Source organism: Motacilla alba, chromosome 6, assembly GCF_015832195.1.
Source record: "Motacilla alba alba isolate MOTALB_02 chromosome 6, Motacilla_alba_V1.0_pri, whole genome shotgun sequence".
NCBI lineage: Eukaryota > Metazoa > Chordata > Aves > Passeriformes > Motacillidae > Motacilla > Motacilla alba.
Window position 1 is genome coordinate 29,321,613 of NC_052021.1, and position 26,331 is coordinate 29,347,943.

The following is a 26,331-nucleotide window of genomic DNA, read 5'->3' on the forward strand; positions in this document are numbered from 1 at the left end:
TAGGAGTGAAGCACAAGTCCCAGAAAAAGGAAAAATTTTGAATGAGAGCTGGAAAGATTCTTCTGGAGAGATGTCAGAATCTTCTGTTATGATCCCAACTTGCTTTATCTCTTTAAAATATGTCTTTAGCTCCTAAGTACTTAAGCTTTACGTTGTTCCCTTTTCTTTTTAGAGAGTTTTTATCACATAATTAGAATTTAATTTCAGAACATTTCCTCATTTGAAGCACAAGAACATTGACATTTTTGTTCTCTTACTGCTTCCACTGACAGGCTCATTATTTAAACTCCCTTGTCACAACTCATGCAGATGCCAGTGGGGGAATTATGGAATATCTGAATCAGAGGCAGCATTCAGATGCAGAATAGCAGTAACTTCACAGCTCCCTAAATATATACATTTTGCTCTAGACTTCAAAGTAGCCAAAGATGCAGAGGTTTTCTATGAACTGGAAATGATTCTTCCAAAATACTCATTCAGAGACTTTGAGATTGCATAGTCTTAGTATTGCTGCATTGATGAAAGAGCAGGAATTGTTTACCTATCCCTACTCTTATTCTACTAACAGAGTTTTAGGAACAGGCCTCAGGGCTAAAGCAAAGCTCATTTTCAGGCTTTCCTGGGAAGCAATGGTGATTTCTCCCAGTAACGAGATTGATCTAGTCTAGTTTCAGAGAATAAATTTGTTTATATCCTATCACTTTAGATCCTCTCACAGAACTTTGCAGATTCACCTTACACTTCCCTGTTCCAGCGTGTCTGTCTGGCTTTCCCCCATCCATCTGTTCAGCAAAAAAAATACTAATGTGCACTGCCTACCTCTCACCTCCTGTTCTTTCCTTATACCCCCAAGACACCCTTTGTATTACTCAATGTCCAAAATATGCTCTTGCCATCTCTTCACTTAATGGAGCCTGGCTCGCTGCTTGTAACAGCACTTCACTGGCTCCCAGAATAAAATACTTGCCTAAACCAGAGCCTCTTCAGGCTCAGGAGCCTTTGAGCTCTGTACTCATATCTGAACAGTGACTCAGAAGAAGGGAATCACAACCTTCTCTAAAATTTAGTTTTTGAACTCAAAACTCTTACAGGGGATATGATCTCAAGTAATTCTGAATGTAACTAAGACACAGCACTCCTGAAATTCAGGTGGTTTTCAAAGACTTCCAGACGATATGAAAAGAAATTCTGCTTTACCTTTTGCTGGTGTTGAAGCCTCTCTTCTTCTAATGTGTGGGTTAGCTTAGCATTGTCATCCAAAGCCTTCAAAAGTTGTTGATCGGGAGCAAAATTTTGCAGAAGCAACTGACTCTGCCTTTTCATCTTGTTTTGCTCAATAAACATCTGCCAAAACAAGCCCACACCCACCAAAAACAACGGTCAGGCAAGCACAGTCTGATGCTAAAATAGCAATTGGAAAGAAAATGAGATACTAACATCGTGTTCATGTGGCAGAGATAATGAGGAAGAAGCTGAGAAGGAAGGGGAAAGGAAGGGGAAAGGAAGTTTGAGAGCAAAATTCACAAGAGCTAAGCTCACACTGAAAGGATCCAGGTGTTTGCTCAGAACCACCCACTGCTACACCTCAATTCTCCACATGTTGGCAGCATTCAGAATTTAAACACACCTCTCAATTCTGTTTCCTGGAAATGGGAACAATCTGAGCCCCATTCTGGGAGCTCTGGAAAGACTAAAAGAACTCTAGGTGGAAGATAAAATATCTGTGAATTCACAGGCTGTCTCCTCAGACACAACTGCAAGCCTTGGCATAAAGCCACTTATTTGAGGGTTAGCTGGATATGAGAATGATGGAAGCTCATTTCTTCAGGAAACAAATTTCAGTCCATGGGTGTGTAATCGGTGAAGGCACCTGCCCTGGGAAAAGGCTTTTTAGGAAAATTTCACCCTTTTAGCTCTGATCCTTGTGCTCCTTCCTCTTCCCAAGTTATATTTTCAGTGTGGCAAATGAATACATTGCGGGGGACAGGCAAAAATCAAAAGGTCTAGAGACCTGACATTGATAAAAAAATCCCACACATCTCCAGGCTTCACTTAAGAGGTGCAGAAGCTGTCAGCATATGCAGTTTCCCTGAGAGATCTGTTCCTCCCAAGCTGTTTAGGAACTAGGAAAAAAAAAGATTGCTTCTCAACAAAAAAAATTCTGACATCTCTTTCAGGTAGATGTTTGCCCCCAGGCAACAAGGGTTTCCACTTGACAAACTCAGCTGTGCCTGTTCTAAGAGCAGAAACAGGGACTGGGTCATGCTGAGGTTTCACGTGAGTGAGCACAGGTCAGCAGAGCCACTTCTGGCAGCAGAACAGAGAACAGCCTGAGAATGCAGGTACTCCCTCAGACTGCAAAAACACTGTTGTAGAGCTCAGCAAAAGCAAGGAGATATTTTAAGAATAAAGTATTAGAAATACAAAAGTGCTATGACATCTTTGCAGATTCCCATCCTGTTTATTTTCAAACCAGAATTACAGATACAACACATGGTTTCTTCCCCTCTGGTGCCACTGCTCTGTGGTCTATTTCTTTTTAGATATTAAGTATGAGCTGATGCTTGTGGCAAGCATTCTTTGCACAGACACTTCAGCTGAGCCTTCCCAGCAAGCAGCTCTGTGCAGACAGACCGAGAAAACCACTGACCGTGCTGAACTTTTACCTGCCCTCGCAGCCTGTGTGACCCCCCATGCCAGGAGGAGTCAACTGATGCAGCCCTAACACCAATAAAACCTGCAGTGAACACTCCACTGGGCAAAGCTCTGCCATGGGGGCAGGCAGCAAAGGACTGGAAGCATTTGATGGACAGGAAATGATGAACGTGGGCGCTGGTGCTGCACTTTGTTATACAGCAAATGGGAACAAACTGCTGACAGTGCAAAGTAAAAATGTGCACTGGACATCAGCTCTCTGTCCCCAAATTCTGCCAGCCAGAACAATTTATGCTTATGTTATCTTTTACTAGTAGGGCTGTGGCAAAAACAATTCAAGGGCAAGAGAATTTCAGAATCAAAGCTACTCACAACAATCCATATAAAGGTTTGACTTTGTACTGCAACTCATTCATTTAACACTTCATATTCTTAAAAGAAACAGCATCTTTGAACATTATACTTGAGAAAGGCCTCTAAATCACTGCAAAACAACTCAATACTGCCTCAAAGGTTTCTGTGTTCCTGTCAAGTCACTCACAGAAGTTAACCCTGACAGAAAACAACCTCTCTCCAGAAGCTAACCTCAGCAAACATCACAGTTTACACACTTTCAGAGCAAAGTGAAAACCTCATTGTTTTTTTTTTTTTTGAGTCTGAAAAATAGTTAAAGGTGATCAATTCCAGATTTTTATTCACCAAGTTTCTGCCACTAAATCCAACCAGAGTTGTTCCAGCCTGAGGGAGCACAAAGCTGCCAAAACAAGAAGAAATCAAGTAGACCAACTTGATTTCTTCAACTTGAGCAGATACTTCACCAAGTGTAGAAAATTCATATTCACTTTGTTTCATGTTCTTCTGCAACAAAATGATAAAAATCCTTTTGAAGACCTGGATGAAAACTTTTTCATTCAGAAGCTTTCACATCAAGTCCTGCATTTTCAACTAGCTTTATAAATTGCTTTAGTGATACTGCAAATATTTTCCTGCTCAAAAATATGAAAGCATCTTCAACATCACAGAAGAATAATTTTGATTATAAGGTAATGCTGCAGTCAGACACATGGGAATTAAATTCTTACAGGGAGTCCCATCCATCTCAGAAGTTACTTACATAATTTCTCTAAGTGCCAGCATATTCTAAGTGGAAGGGACAGACCAGACAGGACAGTTGTGTCAAGCAAGCTGGTGGTACTGATTCCAAGTTTTTGAGAGGCTGCACTGTTTGACATAAGACAAAAAAGACCCTTGCAAAATAATTCTAACGTAAAATTTTAAAAAATCATTTCCTGCTTCAGCAGGGCAGAAACCTGCCTGTCTGCACAACCCTGAATATTAATTAAAGAGACTGCTGAAAGGGCAAAACAGCTACTAACAAGATTATTTGGACTAGGTGGAATTTAACCAATTGATGGATTAGTTCCGACTTTGCCACCTGCTAGACAATTATCTGCAGAGCATCCCAATCAGTGCTGGAAACACAAGTCAATAGTGCAGGAATCTGCTGAGAACCACGCCTGCAGCTGAAGGCAGACCACAAAGAAAAACAATTTGCTTACAGCTATCAGTCTCATTTTTAAAATAACCCGTTGTTGTGCAAACCAGTTAGGCATCTTCCTCTCCCTGAGTTTACAAAGAGAAGCTGCAAAGTACAGGAAATCTGGGAGCTGGCCACTTTCTACCAGAGTTTTCACAAGAGCTGGAGAGGTGAAAAGAAGGGGGTGAAAATAATAAAAGGTTTTCCCTCGACCTCAGTGAGGCCACAGCTCATTCTCAGCCCCTTGCTCTAGGCCCTTACCCAACAGAACGCTCACTGCAGCTGTTTTTTGTTTACAGCAGGGCTGAAAAAGGAATTCTTCCTCATTAAAAAAGTTAGAAAGCAACTCTGTTAGTGTCAAATCCCTGGGAACACCAAGCCTTGTTCAAGTAAGGTTCAGGATAAAACCAGATACTTTCCAACCAAACCTTCCTCCAGGAGCAAAATAATGACAAAGGGAACTCTTGAATATCCATGTGAGGCTGCACTTCCATCTGTACATCCTTTGGGTATTTGAGCAATAACCTTTTTGTCTTAGTTACAGTTTAAGGGAGAAAAATGTCCCAATACAGCAGGTGTTGCTCTAATAAGGTAATCAAGGTTGCATAAAGTAAAATAAAAATCAGTGGCATGCTGTCCATTATAAACAGAGTAAAAGAGGTAAGTAGCAAGGCAGAGTCAAACTTGGGAGAGTCAAACAGAAGAGAAGATCACTCAAGTGAGCAGCTGGTCCTTTTTTCAATCCTCAGCAGCACTGCCCTATCCCCTCCACAACCCAGTGAGGAATCAGTGAGTCACAGAGGGGTTACCCATTCACATCTGTCACAGTTTACAGGAGCTGATGCCTTTTGCATTGTGTGCACCCCAAAGCCTTACAGCTTGTGTTCAGACCTCAACTAAGTCCCAAGAGAGGAAGGATCAAGGTATTTGTATCTCCCCACAAGAAGAGGCTGTTTGAAGGATTTTATGTGATGGGCAGGACAGAGTGATCATGTCTAATTATGGCTTGACAGGGCACTAAGTGGCTCTAAAATTAGGATTAAAATACAACTCCAGGTATAGTTTTTATTTCAATGGCTAATCGGGGAAAAGAAAAACCAAACCAAACTCCATTAGTGGAGTCAAAGTCTAATCTAGTTGCATTAAGTGAGCAGCGTGACCATGAAAAAGGTCATATACATAATATGGACAGCCAAGAGTCACTCGTAGATGATTCATAGTATTTCTGACCAATAAAGATAAAATCCAGTTGATTTTAGTTACCTGGCTAATTGCTAGACAGCTTCTGAAGGGACTGTTTCACAAGAGCTACAAGCTGCAGCATTAGTAAGTTTTGTGGCTCAAAAGAAGAGGTGTAATTCAGTCAGAACGGGAGAACTGGAATAGATGAGTTAAGCCTATTTTTATCCATCATTTGCTTCTCACCACAGAGGTGCTTGGAGCATGTACTTTTGAGTGTGAGCAGACTGTACTCCCATCAACAATGTGACTTCCTTAAAAACAGAGCATTATTTATTTTGCCAGCCTGCTCTGTACAAAAGGGTTTCTCAAACTACAGCACTCATTCGTCACTTATGATGCATAACTGCACGAAATACAAGGGAAAAATAATCTCTATTGTTATTTATTTCTTCATTTCCTGCCGTTTTCTTTTTGTCATGGTAGAAGCACAGTGATACATTCTATAATGCTCACAGCCTTACAGCATTTAGACACCATCTAATAGATTCAGAAGTGGATCATACACCACATGAAAAAGGAGGAAACATCTTCACTTTTTCCCCCCCATAGACTAATTGCCTGAACAAAAAGAGATGTGGGGGAAAGAGACCAAAGAGTTTCCTAGAGCATACATCTGTCACCATTCCCCAAGCCTCTTCCCAGGAAAAAGCTTGATGAAACAAATTAGCATTACATCATGCTTCAAAAGTGGTAACATCCAAGCTCAGGAGAATTCAAGTACTAACTATTTATGTCTCTTTAATTATTAAATCCAGTTCAGTCAGCTGGACTGCAAATTATCTTCAGATACCAGTTGCAGCTGAACTATCCTGGGGTAAAGCACAGAGCGTGGAATCTGCAAGCACAGAGTTGCTTCTCCAGTGCTGCTTTTATAGTATCCACCCACAGATGTAGTATGTTAATGCAAAAGTCCTCACAAATTATCCCAAAAGGTCACAAATGCATCTCAGGAAGAGGTCTTTGGGAGCTCATGTCATCAAGATAAAAAAACCAATTGCATTCAACCTCATGAGTAGTGCAGACACCTGCTGAGAGTGACAATGATTTTCCCCAAGTTGACAGCCACCTTTTATCTTTCAAGATGGGAAGATTCAGCCCCAGAGTAAGTAAAGTCAGCTGTGCACTGTCCCAGCTATGGGATGCAGTTATTTTGAGCAAAACAAGTTAAATACACACATTTTGTTGTGCAGTAGTTCCTTAAAAGCACAAACAGCTGTAGGATTGTGTCAGCATTGAGGAAGGAAAGTCAATGAAAAGATGAACGATGCACTAGAGATTCACTGAATTGTTTTAATTCCTCTGGATCATATTTCCTCTGAATGCAGCCGTTCAAATTCATAACTGAAAACTGTTTTACAGGTTACCATAAACACTTGGGAAACCTTTCTTTTCTTATTCCAGTTGTGCATTTTGAGCAAAAAGGCCTGTGCGAGCCTCAGAAGTGAAAGGAACCCCAACAAACCGCTCAGCAGTTTGACACTCCAATTCTATTTGTCCAAAATACAGGGGGCAGGAAAAACATCAGCTCAATGACAACTTTGAGAGGACACTGCTTCTTCTCCATGAGGTTTCCAGAGCACTTCAGGTGCAGGGATTATCTCTGCACCAGCATACACTAATAATAAACTGTTCACTTCTGCTGGTTTTGGCTGGAAGAGTGCCTTTATTCACAGTAGCTGGTATGGGGCTGTGTTTTGGATTTGTGCTGAAAACAGCATTGATACTAGAAAGATATTTTCATTATTGCTGAGCAGTGCTTGCATGGAGTCAAGGCCTTTTCTGCTCCTCAACCCCACCCCACAGTGAGTGAGCTGGGGGTGCACAAGGAGCTGGGAGGGGACACAGCCAGGACAGCTGAGCCCAGCTGCCCACAAGGATAGTTCAGACCGCGTGGCACCATGCTCTGCATCTGAAGCTGGGGGAAGAAGAAAGAGAGGGACACTCAAGAGTGATGGTGTTTGCTTCCCAAGTGGCTGTTGTACCTAAAGGAGCCTGGCTTTCCTGGAGAAGGCCGAGCATCTGTCTGTCCACAGGAAGCAGTGCATGAATTTCTTGTTTTGCTTTGCTTTCGGATGCAGCTTTAGCTTTACTTAGGAAACTGTCTTTATCCAAACCCATGAGTTATCTCATTTTTAACTCCCAATTTGCTCCCCCATCCTGCTGGAGGAAGGTGAGCAAGCAGCTGTGTGGGGCTGAGTCACCAAGCTGGGCTTAAACCCCAACATCACTTCACAAAATACTGTTGCAGGGCAGGATGTATGTTTAATAAACAATTTGTGCAAGATTATTTTGTTATATTCATGAGATTTTTGCATGGCTAAGAGTTTCAATTCACTTCTCACGCCGTGTTCTTCCACTTTTGGCTTGCTTTGGCTGCATGTACTGCATTTTGCTCATCTCTGTGGAAGAGTGCTTTTCAGGGCTACCTCTATATTATTGCAATGGCCTTCAAGATACTCTCTGCCTTCCTTTGTTTTCTTATAAACTGCTTCACAAACAGCTGAGAGATCTTCAAGTGTCTCTTAAAACCTGACACTAGAATTCTGGTTAAGCTTGCCAAGATTCCTGTGTTAACAACCCTGTTTTATTCAGGTAGGTACAGATTTTTCCATGCCTCCGCCCCTTACACACTCTATTTATTTAGTTCTTTTATGCAGATTCCTGTACCTTTCACAATGGATTGTGACTCACTTCAAAACCTCTCTCCTTTTCCTTCCCCCTCTCCACACCACGGCTGACAATATTTACTCAGTTTCTTTAGAACCTCTAAAGAGCGTGAATTCTAATGTTTGAAGTTGGATCACTTCTGATTAATTAAATATATATTATGGTGGTGCCAGCAGCATGACTATAATTAAAGCTGTATTGGGCTTTTATTTTTTTAAATTTTAATCAAAAGCTCTGATTTTCGAGTGCTCCCTCACTCCTATATGTGCCTGCTCTCTCCACGTCTCTCCTCTCCCCCACCTGTGCTCGCTGCTGCACACAAGCTCACCTGCCCTTCCCTCTCACACCTGCACTCCCAAGTGCTCCTGCTGCGTGCAGAATCCTCCTCACCTGTCAGAAAGGCAGGAGGCCAAGGGCAGCCCTTTGAAAAGCAGCCCCCACCAGCCACTCCCCTGGTAGCCATAATGCAAAGACAGAAGACGAAGCCATGCCATGGAGAAAGGGAAAGGGCTGAGTCTGAATGCATGGTCTGACCACACCATGAAAGCAAACTTAAGGTGCCTCAGCCCCTTGGACAGACAATGTGCCCACCACCACACAGGCACCTCCAAAGGCTGTAGTTCTGAATTTTACTGAGCTAAAATACACATTTGGCTGTTTGAGACATCACAAAGACTAATACAAAACACTAAGCCGTGCCATTTTTCAGCTGCAGTAACAGCCACATTACTTGGAGCCTTTTTCCCTTCTCCAAGTGCTCCAAACAAATCAAGAACAAAGAACTGCACGTGCAGTGTTGTCCTTTATTCAAAGCTCTTCCTTCTGTTTACACTGCACAGCTTATCACAACCAACTACTGTGGCTTTTGCAAAAATCCAGCAGAAATTCTGAGGTTTAAAAGAAACATTTCACAGAGACAGAGAAAACAAGCTAATGAAAGCAGGCAGAAAATCCCTGAACATCCTTAGCATAATCCAAACACAGCTACTGTAAGCACATCCTAGAAAACTTAGCTCTCCAAACACAGCTGTGACCTTGCAGCAGGATCCCTGTGAGAGGAAGCTGACACAGCCTCACTCGAGCAGAAAGCTGTGCTGCTGTGGATGCAGTTGTGTCCAGAGCCTGTCTCATGCCTCAGGTCACTCAAGGGACATCATCAGAGTGAAACTAGGCCAATGATAACAGGTTTTTAAAGTAATTTTAAATATTGGTTCCCCAAACATGAATCAGCAATGCCTTTGTTATCACATGGTCATGTGTTTAAAAACTGTTCTAAAAATCTTTCTGAGCAGCAATAAAATACAATACCACAGGAAGACAAACAGGTACAGAAAGGGAAGAATAGCACAGGCCTGAAATTCACTGTTGTAGTGATTCCATTTTGGGTAAGAGAATTTTATGGAATAAAAACCTTCAAGTGAACAGCTACTCTGACTGTCTGCACCAGCAGGGGCCCATGTTCTGGAAGAGGCAACAACTAAATAATGACAAAACCCAAGAAACAGTTGTATACAAATAATCAGCATTATTGTACCTAAGTTGCCTGTCAGCTTGTCAGTCAATTACAAAAAGTACTTTCAATTTATTCTTTCAAAATGTGTCCCTCAATTGATACTGTAGTTTTCAACCCCTTTTTTAAGAGTCCACATGCTTTTCACAGAAAAAAAAAAAACCAGTCCTTCAAATTATATCACTAGAAAGACAGCTAATCCCTCCCAGTTCCAACCACTACATATTCCACATTGGGATGTTGTAGCAAACTAAGCCCATGATAAATTTAAAGCCTTGCCTTGAAAGGGGACATAGGTAAGACTGCATGAATAATTCCAAATTTATAAATGCTTGTTGAAACAGTAAACTCATTCTGATGGATGAAATACAGATGTTACCTAAGCAGTATCTGGGGCTGGATGACAGCTGGGAATTGAAATCAAGTCATCCAAGCTGGTAAGGTTTTGCCCACTTGCAGTGTCTTAATTTTTCCCTTGACTACTCACCTCCTGTGCAAACGACTCTGCCTTCTTCCGCAGGTTCTTTTCCAGCTCAAAGTTTTCATGAAGCTCTTCATATTCCTCTACTGCCAGCACAGACACTGTTTATATGAATTAAACAAGATCAGAAGGAAAAGTGGAACAGATCAAAAGAAGAAGTACTGTTTGATTTTCCCAGATAAGCTGCTATTCCCTAGTACCATGGATTCTTGACTGACAGCATGACCTAGTTTTACATTTCCATATACAATCTTCTTTGCAGTATGTGTCCTAAACCTCACCACATACATGCACAATTACTAATCTTCTGAATAGAGTAATACTCCTCCTCTTCAGACTAAAAATCTCCAGTAACAGGCATCAAGTACCACAGACCAGATTTTGCTTCTCTTTTTATCAAAAGAGCTTTGCTGAATCTATCAAAGATTATGTTAATCTTGAGAAATCTGTATTTGTTTACTTAGTTTGGAGATGAGCTTAACAGTTTTTAAAGGTAGGTACAGTAAGTGGTAATTTAGACAGTGGGATACACATCCCAGCATACCTGACTCTCAAAGTGTTTCTAATTAAAAAAGCAAATAAACAAAAACCAACCACACACACAAAAAAAACCCCAACAAATGACCCATGTACTTAGAAAGATTTAAGATCAATTCATCAACTCTGACTGAAATGCACTAAATGCACAGCTCCAACACAGTGCCACATAAACACAGGATACAGGAAGTATTGAATATTTTGGTAGTTCATTTTATGCATACAAAAAAAAATCTTGCTTTAATTTAACTCTTCCTTCCAGGAAAACAGGCAAATGTGAAACTAGAGGTTGTTCTTTCCACAATGCTTAGAAAAAAGAAAGAAATTTCAGAAAACATTCATCTGCCATACTATCCCATCAAAATCTTCAAGCTAATCTGTTTAATCAACTGTTCTGAAGTTTGGTGTTTTGAGAGCCTTCAAGTACTGCCTGTCATAGGTTAAGAAATGCAGACACGTGGAAAGGGCAGCAGATGGACACCTGGAGAAAGCTTACAGGATATGCCCTCCTATATCTCAGCCACTTCAGGAATATGGGAAACACCTAATGGGCTTTTTACCAAACAATTTTTAATTTTTTAAGGCTTAGTAAGCAACAAGAGGAAAGAGCAGAGTAATCTAAAAACTAAAAACTTTTTCCTCTCCTCTAAACTTCTTTGGATTCAACTATTACTCATGTAGAAGCATCCACCTTCTTAAAGTAAAAGCTTTCCTTTTTTGAGCCAAATCTCTTTTTAGTCTTTCCCTGCCCTGGTTTTCCCTCTCTTCTCTTTCCAGTAAAGGAAAATTTGTGATTTTCTTCCATAACATGGAAATCTAATTTCTCACATTATAGCACTCCTGCCTTTTTCTCACCATCCTCTGAACATAAAACAAGTTGCTCCCAAGACATTAGATATTCAAAATGAGAAGCTGCATACCAACGAAAAGGAAGAGATTAAGGTCCAAACCCCATCTCTGTGAAGGACTGTGCCCCTGGTTTCCCTCTTGTGTCACACAGGAAAAGGTTTCCCTATTCCCACATAACGCTTGCTATTCACATTGTCACATTTTCCTGGAGTACAGAGAGTCTGGAACAGTCCGTGAGTTCAGGCAGTGCCTGCAGCAATCAGGTCCAGCACTGGACCACAGTCACTGTGCTGTAACCTACTCTTTGTACTGCAACAGAAAAGCTCTGCAGCTTCTGCAAAGGATGCAGCAAACTCTTGGAGAACCTGCTGAGACTACACACCTCTGTTACATTTCTCCAACAGCTTTTGTTGCTTATTAACTTCGGTTGTCAAAACAGCCTTTTCTTCTTTCAACTTATTTACCTGGAAAAGTATAAAGAACACATCAAAACCAAGAGCATTTCAGTTACTGGCACAAGGCTTACAGCACATACATAATTCAAGCAGTATTTTGCTGTCAGTAGCTCTGTTTCCTAGGTTTGGCTTGATGCTGGGGTTTCCAGTGGGATGGAGAGCATTTTTACTACACCTTACAGATGTTGTAACAGATGCCATAAAAGGGTTATGAACTAATCCTCCCATGGCACATTCCAGTCAGTTGCAAATACATGACCTTTGGAACCTTTCAGGATCAGGTCCATAGCACCTGGTTGGAAAGTTACTTGACTGTTTGCCTTTTAATAGTCAGACCCCTGTTTTGGTTGGTTTTTTTTTTCCTGGGCTCTGTTTATTGTCCAAGTGCTGTCAGCTGTGTCTTTCTGAATGCAAGTGTTGCATAGACAGGAAGAGCCACTAAGTCCTGATTTGCATCAGTACATGGCTTATCCAGTTTTCAAGCAGGAATGAAACTCTGCTAGCTTGAAAAGTCAATTTGCTGCTTTAATTATCATGACACGGCACTGCCAATGCTGAACTTAAGGATCTACTTAATGAAGTAGCACCAGATTAAACTACATGTCCTACAAAAGTATTTCTTACACATCTATGGGTTTAAGGGAATCCAAAAAAAACCCTGCAAGCTGTGATGGGTGAGGGGCTGTCAGGAAGGGGAGGTGACAGTAAGGGGAGGTGACAGTTGTAATATGGGCTTTAGAACAGATCAAACAGGTAAGGAGAAGTAATGTGCCAGCTCCAGTGGCAGACTGGACTGTGATGTAGAGAGTCTCTTCCAGGGACATGCCCTAAGCGATCCATCACTGGCAGGACTTGAGATTAGACAGTATTCAATTAACTTCACAACTGAGTGTTTTTAGCAAAATAAGCTAAAAGTTACAGAAAGGACAGACTCCACGCTAACGTGGTCTCGCCTTCCACGGTACAATACATACTTCTTCAATTACTTCTGCAAGTTTGCACCTCAGGTTTTCCAGTTCAATGGCCAAGGTCTTCTTTTCCTCATGAACAGATACGATTTGATCTCGCAGCTCTACAGTTTGAGGAAGGAAATGAAGAATATATTTTATTTGAAAAACGACAACAAAGGAAATGTCACAGCAATGCAAGCACAGTTGAGTCTGAAACACCTGAACTACGTATCAAGCATCAGTTGTAATCAAGGAACATCCTCAATAATTTATGAGCTTTGCATAAGTGTCAAGTAACAGATCTATAACTGGGTCACAGTTTCAGATTTACTCTGTTGAAGTAAGCTCCTTGTTCAGTCCTGCTGTCTTTATTTGCATTTTGAATGATTCATTTCCTGCTATAACAGGGCCAATCCTGCCACCACAGAGGGTCCTCAGTCCTGCTCGTGAGACTGTCACACCACAGAGACTCTGGTATGGAGGCAGCAGAAAGCAATTTTTAAGAAGCATCCTTTAAAACAAATTAATACACTTCAATTCTTTTTGGATCGTGAGTTCTTGTCACAAGGGAAATAAACAAAACAACAGGCAGTTAATACTTGGGAGGTTTTCACAGAAGAAATTGTCCTGAACAGCTGCCAATTTATAGCCTTTGTAACATTATGTGAACAGAGTCAGAATATAACCTTTACTGATGGAAGAGTTAATGCTTGTAATTTTCCCCTCAGAATTTTTGTTCCTTAATTATTAAAATATGAAATAAATTAAATTCACAATGGAATAAAACATTTGATTATAATCACTTCTTAACAGGAGATCAGTTTGCATACATAATATATCAAGGTTTAGGTTAACATAAAATTACCACAAAAATCAAAATTTATTGATATATATTAACTTTCAGTAAGTGCTCTCATTCCCCACCTGCTTCCAGTATTTCACAGCACTGCTGTTCATTGAACACCAGCCACGAGTTGAGAAAATTGTGGCTAATCAATTGCAGATGATGATGATGACATGCTGGATGTCGTTCTGGTAGATCTCACATCTTGAAAATGTCCATTCTACACCAGCATCCCCCCTCCCAGCCCTGGAGCCTCAGATTTACTGTCCCCTAAATTAAAAGCATACACTTTCTTAAGTAAATAAAAAGACCTGTTTTCTCAGGAGATTCTTGATACACATTGTCCACTTTATGGATTTGTGCTCTCCAGATAAATTAATGGGGTAAAAAAGTCTCACTGAAATTTATGGGACTTAGATTAATTCTGGTTTTACAATACATATATCAACCTCACTATGCAGAGAAGAAATCAAATCCACATACCACAGAGCCCCTCAGGTTTTACAACCTTATTTGTGTATCCTTACAGGAAAGTGGTGGGAGGGAAGGAATCATTCCAAGAAACATCCAATAATTTCTTGAATGGTGAGAAGGCTAAAGACTTAGAAAATCCCCAAAATACCACTTTTCATGCTTTAATGAATTGCTCATCAAGACAGAAAGTAGATACATCCAAACCATTCTTCAATATTTCTCTAATTTGACCCTGCTACCCTCCCATCTGATCTGCAGCCAGTGTTTGCTCCCTAAATGTATTCTTGACACCTCTCTCCAGTACAGGCAGGAGGTATTTCAAAGTCTCATTTCCCATTCAGATGGGCTGCATGGTGTGCATCACACCATTTGCTGCCTTTTCCAACATCTAGAGGATGCAAAACTGATTACAGAATGGTACTACGACACCCTGTTTCTTCAGTGGGATTGTTTCACAAGCATTTTTACAACACACACCATTCTTCCTCAGTGGTACTTTGTACCACTGCTCTGCGGCTGCCGCATTCAAAAAGACAACAACTAACAAGGTCAAACTGAAAGTTCAAAGAAGTTGTACTTAAACATCATTGCTGCTCCAAGCTGCAATCAAAAAAAAAAGGTAAAAGCCTTTCTTTAAGAAATTAAACACTGAATCTTGTCACAAAATCCAGAATGTTGGCATTCCCTTTTTGGATACTATGACACAACAATATAGAAAACCATGATGAATTCATCACAGGGATGAGAAATAAGGCTGATTTTGGACAATGGGAATATTAACTGCCTTTCAAAAAAGAACCAGAAATCTCTGGAAAACAAAAAAAAAAGCACAGATCTGTCTTATCAATATATTTCCATGTTCTCCAGCTTTGCTGTATTACCCAGTAGAACACTCCCTCTTTTGGCTGCTTGGTTGGTAATAGCTCTGGAACATGAATGAAGTTTGTGCATACAAAGGTACATAATGGAAGCAGAAATGGAGAGCTCTGTCTCACAAGCTCAGAAATAATGACATTGCAGTTGAAGCTGACCTTGGCCTTCTACTTCACTTGTATTTTTTTAAGGATTTTAGGAAATGTTTCTTTTACTGATTCAGTAGCATTGAACTCTCAGCTGGGTAGATCTCATTTTCCTATTGCATTTAACTTCCTCTGCAGGCTGCTTATCCCCCACCATTTATGCTACACACTCCCAGCCCTCCACATTCTGAGTCATTCCTGGAAATCCCTTGATTCTGACCACTCCCAGAAGCATGACTTGGAACAAAACCAGTCTCTGGTCCAAACCAACACTGCTGTTCTTCAGACAATTTCTGCCTTGCAGGTGGTGTAGGATCAGCAGCAATGCTCACCTTTTATTTGCTGCTGACAGTGCACAGAATTGCATGATCCAGAGGTAGCTTCTGTATCCGTGGATGATTCATCCTCATCAATGTTAATCTCTTCAGTGATAATTTCTGGGCCCAGTTTGGCCATACAAAGCATACTAATTCTTTTCAAGGTTTTATTTTCTTTGTTCAGCTGAAAGGTGAGAAGTACAAACAGTAAGAACCTAGTTAATCTGTCTTTAAGCTGCTGGGCAAGAAAAAAAAAAGTCAACTGTTTTTTGTCCTTTATCATTAAAAGATCTATCAAACAAAAGTAACATTAACTTAAGTTCTACTTAACATTAGAATGGTCTGAAGATGGGGTGCTTATCCACTTCTTCCTCTGAGAGGCTTGAATTCAACATGATGCTTTATCCATGCCTTTTTTTCCTCTCTGGTACTTCTGTTTAATAAATACTGTGTAGGTTTAAATCAATCAAATCAACTATCAAGCTGACATAATGCTACACATGCTTTGTGAGAGCTGCTTCAGCTCCTCACCTTTAAACACGTACCAGGAGTCTCAACTGAATGACCTGAAGAAGAGTTTGTGCCCCTGAAAGCTCATCTTGCTTTCCAAGTTGGATCAATTGGTTAAATAAAAATCCTTACCTTCTCCTGTATATAAACTACAAATACATATAAGCTATAATAATAAATAATATAATAGTATATAAACTATGTTATATATAATATAATAATATAATATAAATATATATATTATTTTACATATATAGATAATATATAAAATAGATATAATATATATAAACTACAAATAATACCACTACTATATTCCTAGTCACAACAGAATTGTCTCAGAATTCTTTTGAGTTATTACTGTAGAGTCAACATACATAAGATGAGAGTCATCTCATGAGCCAATTCTTTATGGGTCAGACCACAAGCCAGAAACCACTTTGGGCTGGATGCCACCAACATGACTGGTTGGTGGATGGTACAGAAGAGATTCTACATGGCATCTCAATCTTGATCAAGAAAAACTGAACAGGAGTCACAGCAAATGTTTAATTCTCATCATTTCTTTCCCTGTCCTGCATCCAGACATCCCAGGGGTATTCAGGTAAATGTCAGAGTAACTGCCCACTCACCAGCCAAGTATTCTCTGTGCTCAGGTTTAAGAATGAAACTCAATTTTCTACTAAAGACACACCATGTGCCAAAGTCAACATGTACTTCAGAACTCCAATATGTATTTTCAAAGAAAACATACACTGTACAGTTCATCTGACCCCAAACTTTTACCTAAGCAATCATCTCTGATCCCCCTTATCCTCAGCCCTTCAACTATGGGAGATTTATTCAGGAATTCATCTCCTTCCCAAAGAAGGAAAGTGAGAAAGTGGGGAGAGTGGGGTGAGGAGCCCTACATGGTGCAGGGAGCTCACAGGCAAACAGCCCCACGGAGCAAAGGGAGTCTTTGAACTGCCCTTGTCCCTGCATTACAGGGAAAGTGCAGAGAAGAAGACAAGTTGCATAAATGTGTTCATTTTCTTACTTATATGCTGATTGTCTATCTTATGAATTCTAATATAGTGTCATTATGCAAACAATTAAGTAAATACCTCCAGAAAGTACATTGCTAATGCATCTAAATTAAAGTGATTTCTTGCTGGTGTGATTTTTACCATATCTAAGGATGTACTTTGGGCAGGGAATGGGGAGGGAGGGAAAAAAAAAAAAAAGAAAAAAAAAAGGCAGTCAGCATAGCTAATGAAATTTGGTTCAAAATTGCTGTAATCCATTTTCTGATGAAGTGGCTCAGATGCATTTTACACAACCAAAAATATATAAGAGAGATAAAAACATTCTTTAATAATAATGCACTTCTGATGAGATGGAATATAGAAAATTACACACTTGCTAAATTCATCAGACTAGACGCAATCAACAGAGCAGTGGAGGTCACCTTTCCCCTGCCCTTGCTTTGCTTTCATAAACAATCACCTGAAATGTAATGCAGTGGTTGACTTTTTCCATTTGATTTAGACACTGAAATGCTCATTATTGTTTTCACACAGAGGAATTCTAAAACTTATTTTCCATTTAACCTAAATGCATATGAAAACTAGAGATCAGGATGCTGGTCCATGAAAATAGAAACTACATTAAAATGGTTTTTTTTTTTTCTTTACAGGCAGGAATAGTGTTTTTCATCTCGCATCTGGCTGTTACTTTTTTGCCACTTCCAAACTATTTCACAGCTCCACAAGATTATACCGTAATATCTAAGGGTCATGCATACAATCTCAAGTTTTAAATAAATAAACAGACAAACAGGTGAATAAATAGATTAAAAAAAAAAAATCCAGCATCACCATAATTCTTCTCACCTTAGAAGCCAAAGCCTCAGCACTTTCACGGCATGTCTTCTCAATTTCAAGATGGTTCTGAATACAGTTCACTTCCTCAATAACCATGTGAGAAACTAAGGGAAGAGTTCAAAAATTAGTCAGTATTTTCCAGAGATTGACACATGCCTCCCATGATCAGAAATAGCTTATCTTCTTCTGCTAACTTTCATAGTGAGCATTTCAAACACAGGGGAGTACATACTTAGATAATCACCACAGATAGGAACTGTTCTAGCTCTGGATATCTGGGTTGTCCCTTTAAGCAATTCTCTCAAGCCATGTTTGCAGCTTTAGAGGGGCAACTGTAGAACTGAGCATAAACTTCTGGAAGCAGAGGACCAGCAGGAGTCTCCTTGACAAACCTCACTCACCATCTTCATTTCACTAACACTTGAGGAATCAGAATGACACCTTTAGGATAATCCCTTAAGAGATGTATTACAAAGTTCCTTTTCACTTTCCGGTCTGTTTCTCATTGCCAGTCTCTCTGTGCTTGAGCAGGCCCTAAAACGAGCACTATGGTCTCACCTACCTCCAGTGTTCACAACCCAGATTTCAACACACTCTCAAATCTTCCCTGAAACCAAGACTGGGCTGTCTGACTGCAGCTGGAATGCATGGCTGTACATTTGATGTCACAGCTGGAGGAGCAAGTGACACATCTGTCCCCTGCACTTGGAGAATCCCCATTACAATTGTGGGTGCACATCACTCTGCCAAAGACAGGCAAAAGAGTGACCAAAAAGTTCTGGAACAAATCTCATTTTGTGACATAGGAGACCAATGGGAATCAGAAAGAATTTAAAAGTACAGATACATTTTATCTTGCAATTGCACTCACCTTGCAGCAGTACATATGTACTTTAGTAATGTTCAAAGTCTAAGGGACAGGTTTAATGTTGCCCAGGCGAGCAAAGCAGAAAACCTAAGAATAGTTTTCCATTCTCAGGCTCATTGATGCAATTCCCCCTTGGCTCCTGGCACCCTCATCCAATCCCAAACAGCAGCCTGGACCCTAATTCTGCAAGTCATTGCATGGCACAAATTCCTTCTCAGCCCAGTGTCAGGATTTCAATGCACAGAAAACTTGCAAAAATGTACAGGCTTCTTGCAGCTGAACAACACTTTGGAGCAGAACAAGGCTGCAAAATACAGTGTAAACACAGAGGAATTTTTCTAGTATTTTTTTCTCTTTTTCATCAAGATAAGCTTTAAAACCTAGGGATTTTATACCACTGGGTAGAAAACCTCCCCTTGCCCTATTCCAAGAGTTTTGACCAAAGAGAGAAGAGAGATATTTAAACCATCTTTGATATAATAACTACAAAACAGGACTTCATGATAGGAAAAAGAAGGTCATTAACGAATGTTATTTATGCAGCTTTATACTTAACATCAACTGAAGTCTTCATTATTGAAATCTTGTTGTTACCAGAGGAAAGCAGCGAGGCATTTGCTGAGTAACTGCACAATAGACCCAAAATCCACAAAAAAGAAAAGGCAGGGCAGTGTACTGGTAAATCCTGGTCTAAAACCTATATTCACACAAAGTCTTCTATCACCAGTGCAACCAGACCTCCTTCTTTGATTGTCTTTTGATTTCCATTTCTCCTGACTATGGAGAAATTATCTGCTCCAAACATGTCCTACCAGCTGCTACATTTGAGAGACAAACAATACACCAAATTTGAGAGAGAAAAAGTTTCAGGCAGTACATCTCCCTATCTCTTCTGGTTTTATTCTTCTGAGCCCTGGGAGTTTTGAGCTGTGAGATGCTTTGGGCTAGTTGAAGGAGCAGTGGAGATACAGAGCTGCTCCCATTTTACAGACAGGAATCTAAGGGCCTCAAGCAAGGCTAAAGTTAGGAAACAAGGATCGGGCTCCCATGGCAGAACTAGGGATTACTCTTGGTTCATTTAAACTTAATTAACCTGCAATTATGATTAACTCAGGGGAAAAAAGTCTTTCCAAATTAAATACAAAAAATATATTATTTCCTAAGTCTGTCCAAAGTTCTTATTATGTTAATATTAATATTCATAAAGAAGCACTAAGTGGCCTGAAACATCTCTAACCTTGACAGTTTTTTTCAGGGGTAATAATAATCCACAGCAAATGCAGGCCAACCAAAAACCACTTAACTAATTAGTAGTTGCAGTCACCGAGAAAACATGAATCAACACTGTTATTACAAGTGGCACATTTGAGTGGCATCTAATTATGACTTGATGAGCACGATACTTGCATTATCAACATTACTACTGCATCCCATCAGGGACTAAAAGCCGCTGATGGCATTGACTGCGAGAAACTCCCCCTCAATGGTACCGCAGCACCCAACAATCTCCTTGGCAGGGGCACCCTCACTAAATGACATGTTAAGCATAATTACTGGTAGACATTGTAAATAAACAGGATTGGAAGTGAAAATTGTACCAAGTGCATAAGACACAATCTGACACATTGGAAGTGGCAGCCTTAATTGAGAGTTTCTTTGACTGCTCAAGATCATTTCAACTGCATTTCTCGGAGGACAGTGATTATAACTGTGGAGACAGACGGCATAATGGTATCAGCACTGCTGACAGAGCAGTGAATTAAATTGTATCTGCTGTTGTGTGAAAGCCTTGATGAGAGGTACAGATCCTTAGTGGTCTTATCATTATAACACAATGGTCATGTTGTCATCAACCTTGCTGGCTCCAATTGAAAAGAAATGATTGTGTGTTGAAGCTTTCCCCCCCACCACCACCTTCTATCTCTTGTGCTCAATAGAACCAATTTTCAGAGAGCTATGAAATCACGCAATAGGGCCTAAAATGCAGCTGCTTGGCATACAAACGGGGCCCCATTAAACTGGAATCACACACAATATGTGTTTATGCCAGGAGAACAAATAGAAGCTGAGTACAGGCCAAGTTTATTCACAGACACAAAGCCAATGTAGCTCTTCATCAATATAATTGCCTTTTATATTGTCGTTTAAATAATGGGCTCTATTATTGCTTTAAAATCCTAATATTCCTGGCATTTTATCACTATGTTTACAAGGTATGTCCTTTAAAAATGTGAAAGGAAGATAAAAGAAACCTATAAAATCTTACAACATCAAATATTACCTCAAATTTTAAGTCTTAACTACTTGACATTTTCTGCCACACTCCAGTGTTCCTCATATCATAACAAAAACAAAACAGGCAGCCGTTTTTCCAGAGGAATTGTACTTCTTAGACAACATTCTTGGTTACCTAAGATCATTCAAGGCAGTAGACAATTCCTGTTGATTTCAGATTATTTTCCATAATTGTACCACACGAACTATTATAAAACAGAAGTGAGCAAATTCCTCTTTAACACAGTCACACAAAAGTACAGACCATGTGATTTCCTTCTCCTGCATTAACTTCATCCCCATTTCTGATGCTTCATCGTGCAGTTCACTGTACTGGCACAAACCAGACGTAGCAGACCACAATCCCATTGTAATTGTCTCTTCTAAGGAGCTATTCCACTAGGATACTTCCACTCCCATTAGATGTGCTTTGTTGCTTCCAGACATCATACAGTTTCAATAGAACCATTGCCATAAAAGTGCAAAACTGAATATTGAGGTTCTCACAGCCCAGATGAGATAGAACTTGCTCTAAAAATTAGCACCTGAGAGCAGTTTGTCCTAAAAACCTTTCCTGGTGTGTCTATGCTTAAAGTAGTATTACTCCTTCATGAAAAGAATTGCCACTTTTATTATTATTATTATAAGAATTATTAGGAATCTCAGCATCAAATCCCACTCACTTCAAGCATGCATCATTCCAAAAGTCACTTGCAGAATCCATGTGAGATAGAGCCACATTTGCACCACTGTGTTTTCACCACTTTGCACCCTGAGAATGACTACCCATGGCAGAGAGTAGAAATGCTGTAACAGCCTTTATTCCGACTACTAATGGCAAAGTCTTACTGGATTAGCTCCTTAAACTCAGCTTTCAAGGAGAAACAGCAAGTGGACCTGAATCTCAGCATTCTTAACGCTGCTGTAGAGTGTGCAGAACTAGGTTCATAATTGTCTACGTCAAGAAAACCCCACTGACATTGTCAGCTTACTTTTCTGAAACTCCTCCAGCTTCTTGACAGCCTCATCTCGTTCTTGCTTGATTTTGTCACACTGTAGGAAAAGAGAAAATTGAAATGAAACACTGATCCCAGTTATTTAATTAGCAGTCAGTCACAACATGCAAAATCAACCAAGATCAATTGCCAGCACAATAATGTACAGAGGCCTATCAAAGCATTTCTTTTTCCTTTCAGCCATGTAAGATCAATGGAAATTTTGCATAAAAAATTCATTACTCAGAGTACTTCCCAGCCAAACTGGCACACTGTACTTGATTTAGGTTCTGATTCAGAGCTACTCTGAAAATATTTTAAAGAGACACATTATCCAAAACTGACATAAGCAGTTATCCATGTTACACCAACAGTAGAACCAATACTTTGCATGTCAAAAATAGGCTTTAAGTCTAGTTTCTTTAACACAAATAGACTCAGAAAAGAGGCCTACACTTCTATACCCACCATGTGCAGGGAAAACCTCAAAGTCAATCATCAGGGACATGCTGTTTAATTTCATTACATCATGAGCAATGTTTCAGCTTTGTAGAGAGAAAGGCACTCATGTTCATGCTTTCAGGAGTTCCCATCACCTCAGTTTTATTAATTTTGTGGTTATTGCTAACACTACACAGGCCTGCCATCACTGATCTTATGATGGAACGGGTTCTTCACAAAGAAAGAATAAAACAGATGTTAAATAGAGTTCTGTAAGAAAACCCATTCTGTAAGTAAATGAAAGAACTCAAAGAAATGAGTAAAATTCACAAGAGACACAGTCAGTGATTAACCACAGTGTGAAAAACACATGACCCAGGGGGAAGTATGACTGGCACACAAGGTGCCTTACACATCCTTCCTCACATGCGGCTGGGCATGTTCACAGCAATAAATCAACCTAAGACCATGAGTTAACTTCTGGAAGAGGTCTGTGTGACTGAGCTCCTTACAGTGCAACTCCAATTACAAGGATGCTGGCCACTGGAACAGAACTGGGGGAAAAAAAAACAAACCAACAAATCAAAACCAAACCAACCCTGAAATGCTTTCGCTCGATTTTCGGTTTTTCCACATGAGGAGCCACTTTGAGTTAGCTGGGAAAGGAGCCTGCTGTTAAGCAACAAGAAGGGGGAGAGTCTGATTCAAAGGCAGCCAAATTCAAGAGAACTCTTCTATCAGCTACAGAGGACCCTGGATGAGACCCAAAGAAGGATCTGCTCTCGGGCAAGGTGAGGATGCCACTGGTGCTGGCTCAGGGGCAGCTGATGGCTATCCGTGGGAGCAAAAGGAGCTGCACTCAACAAGCAATCTCTCTTCTCATGGCACTGGGGTGATGAGGCTTCAAGGGACAGGAGCTGAGCAGGGGGACAGGTCAGTCACCAGCTGCTCTAAGGACTGTGAAACAAGGCAGAGCTGCAGAAGGAGCAAAGACATGCAGAGCCAGCAGCACCAGACGAGGACTCACCATTTCCTGGGGCCCTGTTAACAAAGAGCCTGTGAAGAGAATCTTGCAGAGGAGAGGTGGGAAAAGGAAATCTGTGCATGAACCTTGCTGCTAGCTGCCCTCCCTCTATTTCCTCAGCAAAAATCTGTGTTACCTTCGTGGCAGAAGTGCAGTCTAAGAGCAGAAGGCAGTGAAAGATGCAGAAGATGTTTCTGGCTGTCCTGCAGAGCACAGTCCTGCCACAAAAGGGAACTGGTGGGAGCTGCTGCCTCCTTGGATTTCCCAAGAAAAGCCCTGGAGCCACACTGACATATTTCACCCACACATGATTTTTCTGTACACTGCAAGCTTTCAGCCCACTGCACACTAAGTGAGCAACTTAAAAACCAGGAACATTAGCATTTTAAGGATCTCATCTGCTGCCTTTGGAAGTCAACAACTTTCCTACTGATGGAAACCCTGAGGTAGAGGACATAGCACACACCCTTATCCCAACAACAGGAAAAATTCCTTTTAAAATTCTCCAGGCAGCAAAAACTCCTTTTAAAATCCTCCAGGCAGCAGGCTGTAAGGCAAAGCAGCCTTCCCTGTGCAGTGAAAGGGGAAGTTAAATGACCTATTCCACTTCACCTCGAGTGCTATTTGCAGAGAGAGCTCCATTTGGACCACGGCAAGCTGACTATTCTCCTCATAACTGCGACATTTCTCTGCACAATCAGGGTCTCTAGACTTGGGTCTCTGCAGAGCAATTCCTGCTCCCAGTTGCAGTTTTCTCAATACCTTCCTTTTGCTGCTACTGTGCTTCAGAATGAAAGAAGAAGAAGAAAAGGAGAGTGGGAGATTGCTGCCCTTGCTGAAATGATCAATGGAAAGCACTTTGCCTTCTGTCTTGCAATCAGAGCCATGCAAGCAAGAGCTGTTACAGGTCCTTCCAAAAAATATCCTAGTTTATCTTCTAAGAATTAGAAAAAATTGAGATTTTCTTAAACTATCTAAACTGTTTCAAATTTGAAATTTACACAAACATAAAAAGCCTATAAACTATGTTTCATAATAAAAAAATACTGTCACCCTTTAATATAAATCGACCTTGCCTTTAAAACTGAAAAGTTTAAAAATCAAAATTTAGACGTATGAGCTGCTCATAAAATGCTCCACAGAAGTCTTAAAAGTTCATAACCACCTCACTTTTCAAAAAGGCAATTTAAGGCATATACAATAGAATCATTAATGGACAAAAGTATCACTTTTCCTAAATATTAAAAGGCAAATAGTTAACATTACTATAAAATCTACTGTTCACTTTCCACACTAAAGCACATGCAACTGCTAAGGAGAAACAGTTTCCATGTATTTACTAAGCTTCCCCTTTCCAGTGTTAAGGAATAGCTCCAAACTAAAGTTCTCTAAACCTTAAATAAAAATTAAAAAGTTTGTAGTTCTTAGATTGCTAGTCAATTTTCAGTTTTTAACTTAAATAAGAGTTCCAGCTTCTCTGCAAAGTAAAATAACCATTTATTCTATTTTATTTAATAGATTTAGTATTAGTAATCTAATATTTATACAACCATTATCTCACTTATAAAAACCCCAACAATTTAAACAGACAACACTGCAGTCCTGAACTGGCTACAGGGCTCTTATCAGGAGTGATAATCTCCCAGCAGTAAAAATACATTGCACCTGTATTTTTAGAAACTAACAGTCCAGTTGCAAAAATTAATTTTGTGAATAACTCCACATATTCTTCATCTTTGCAGGCACAAATTCAGAAGATTTGTCAATCCCACTCCTTTCAGATTTTAGCCTTCTAGGTAGCCAATACACAAGGTAATACTTTAACTTCTAGTTTCTTGTCTATGCTCTAGTAACAGGCTTCTTTTTTGCCAACTATTTTGCACATAAGCTCCTACAGACTTCAGTAAAGGGCCTTCAAAGGGCAAAAACAACAGGGAGATTGTTCAGCCCAGATATTAAAATGCAAGAAGTTCACGTAGTAGTCATATAGTCAATTAAACCATTGCTAAGCAACACAAGACACAATTCTTTCCCATTTACACAGATTGTGAAATGTATGCAGATTTAATGCTTGTTCTAAAATTGTGAGTTTGGTGCAGTGTTCAAAAGTATCCAATGACATCTGCAGTACTCAGAGAAACAATGAGCGTGTCGTCAAGGCAGAATCCATTTCCCATTCCCACTTGGTGACAAAACATATAATCCACTCCACCCATGTGCTTTAACAGAGCAAACACCGTGAATGATGTATCAGAGATACAGTATTACACCTACTGTTTTGGATAGCTGTCTTGCTTTTTTTTTCCCCTACTGGCAGCATGACAAAACACTGTCAAAACCAGCGTTCAGAGTCATTTCTGTCTGATTAGCAAGTAGTCAAATATTTATTCATGATCTGACTCTGAATATGTCAGAACTGCATATTAAGCTACCCACATTTGTGTGCAGCTGAACATTAGTTATCCATTTTTGGGGGGCTGGTATGAATGTTTTGTTGGCTGCATCAATAAAAAAAAGGTGACCTAAGACACGTATTCTGCCAATATAATTTTGCCTCCATTGTTTCTAAAAGTATTTAAAGACACTAATAAAAAATGTCGGGGGGAATGTTGTCAGAGACTCCACCAGTGGTCTCCAAATTGACAGTTTTGCAAGGCAATGAGGAAGAGACATTGTGGATGAAAGATCTTGTCTTTTGCTCCTGTATTTTCAGGGTTATTAGCATCCCTTTCAAAGCAGCAGCGCTTTGAACAAAGTAAGCCACATAAAAGTCAATTTACTTCCTTATTTTAAGAATAAATAGGGAACTAAGAGCATGCA

At 40.1% G+C, this 26,331-nt stretch overlaps 1 protein-coding gene across 2 annotated transcripts in view; it reads right to left on the reverse strand.

Moving 5' to 3' along the window:
- Positions 1–26,331, reverse strand: part of SHTN1 (shootin 1) — a 55,361-nt gene that overhangs the window by 19,897 nt on the left and 9,133 nt on the right. For both annotated transcript variants that reach the window (XM_038140896.1, XM_038140897.1), the window contains 7 exons: positions 22,044–22,104; positions 17,919–18,013; positions 15,553–15,721; positions 12,908–13,005; positions 11,861–11,942; positions 10,099–10,193; positions 1,198–1,344 (listed from right to left, as the gene is read on the reverse strand). In XM_038140896.1, the coding sequence (XP_037996824.1) occupies positions 1,198–1,344; positions 10,099–10,193; positions 11,861–11,942; positions 12,908–13,005; positions 15,553–15,721; positions 17,919–18,013; positions 22,044–22,104 (747 nt within the window). The remainder of the gene's footprint in view (positions 1–1,197; positions 1,345–10,098; positions 10,194–11,860; positions 11,943–12,907; positions 13,006–15,552; positions 15,722–17,918; positions 18,014–22,043; positions 22,105–26,331) is intronic.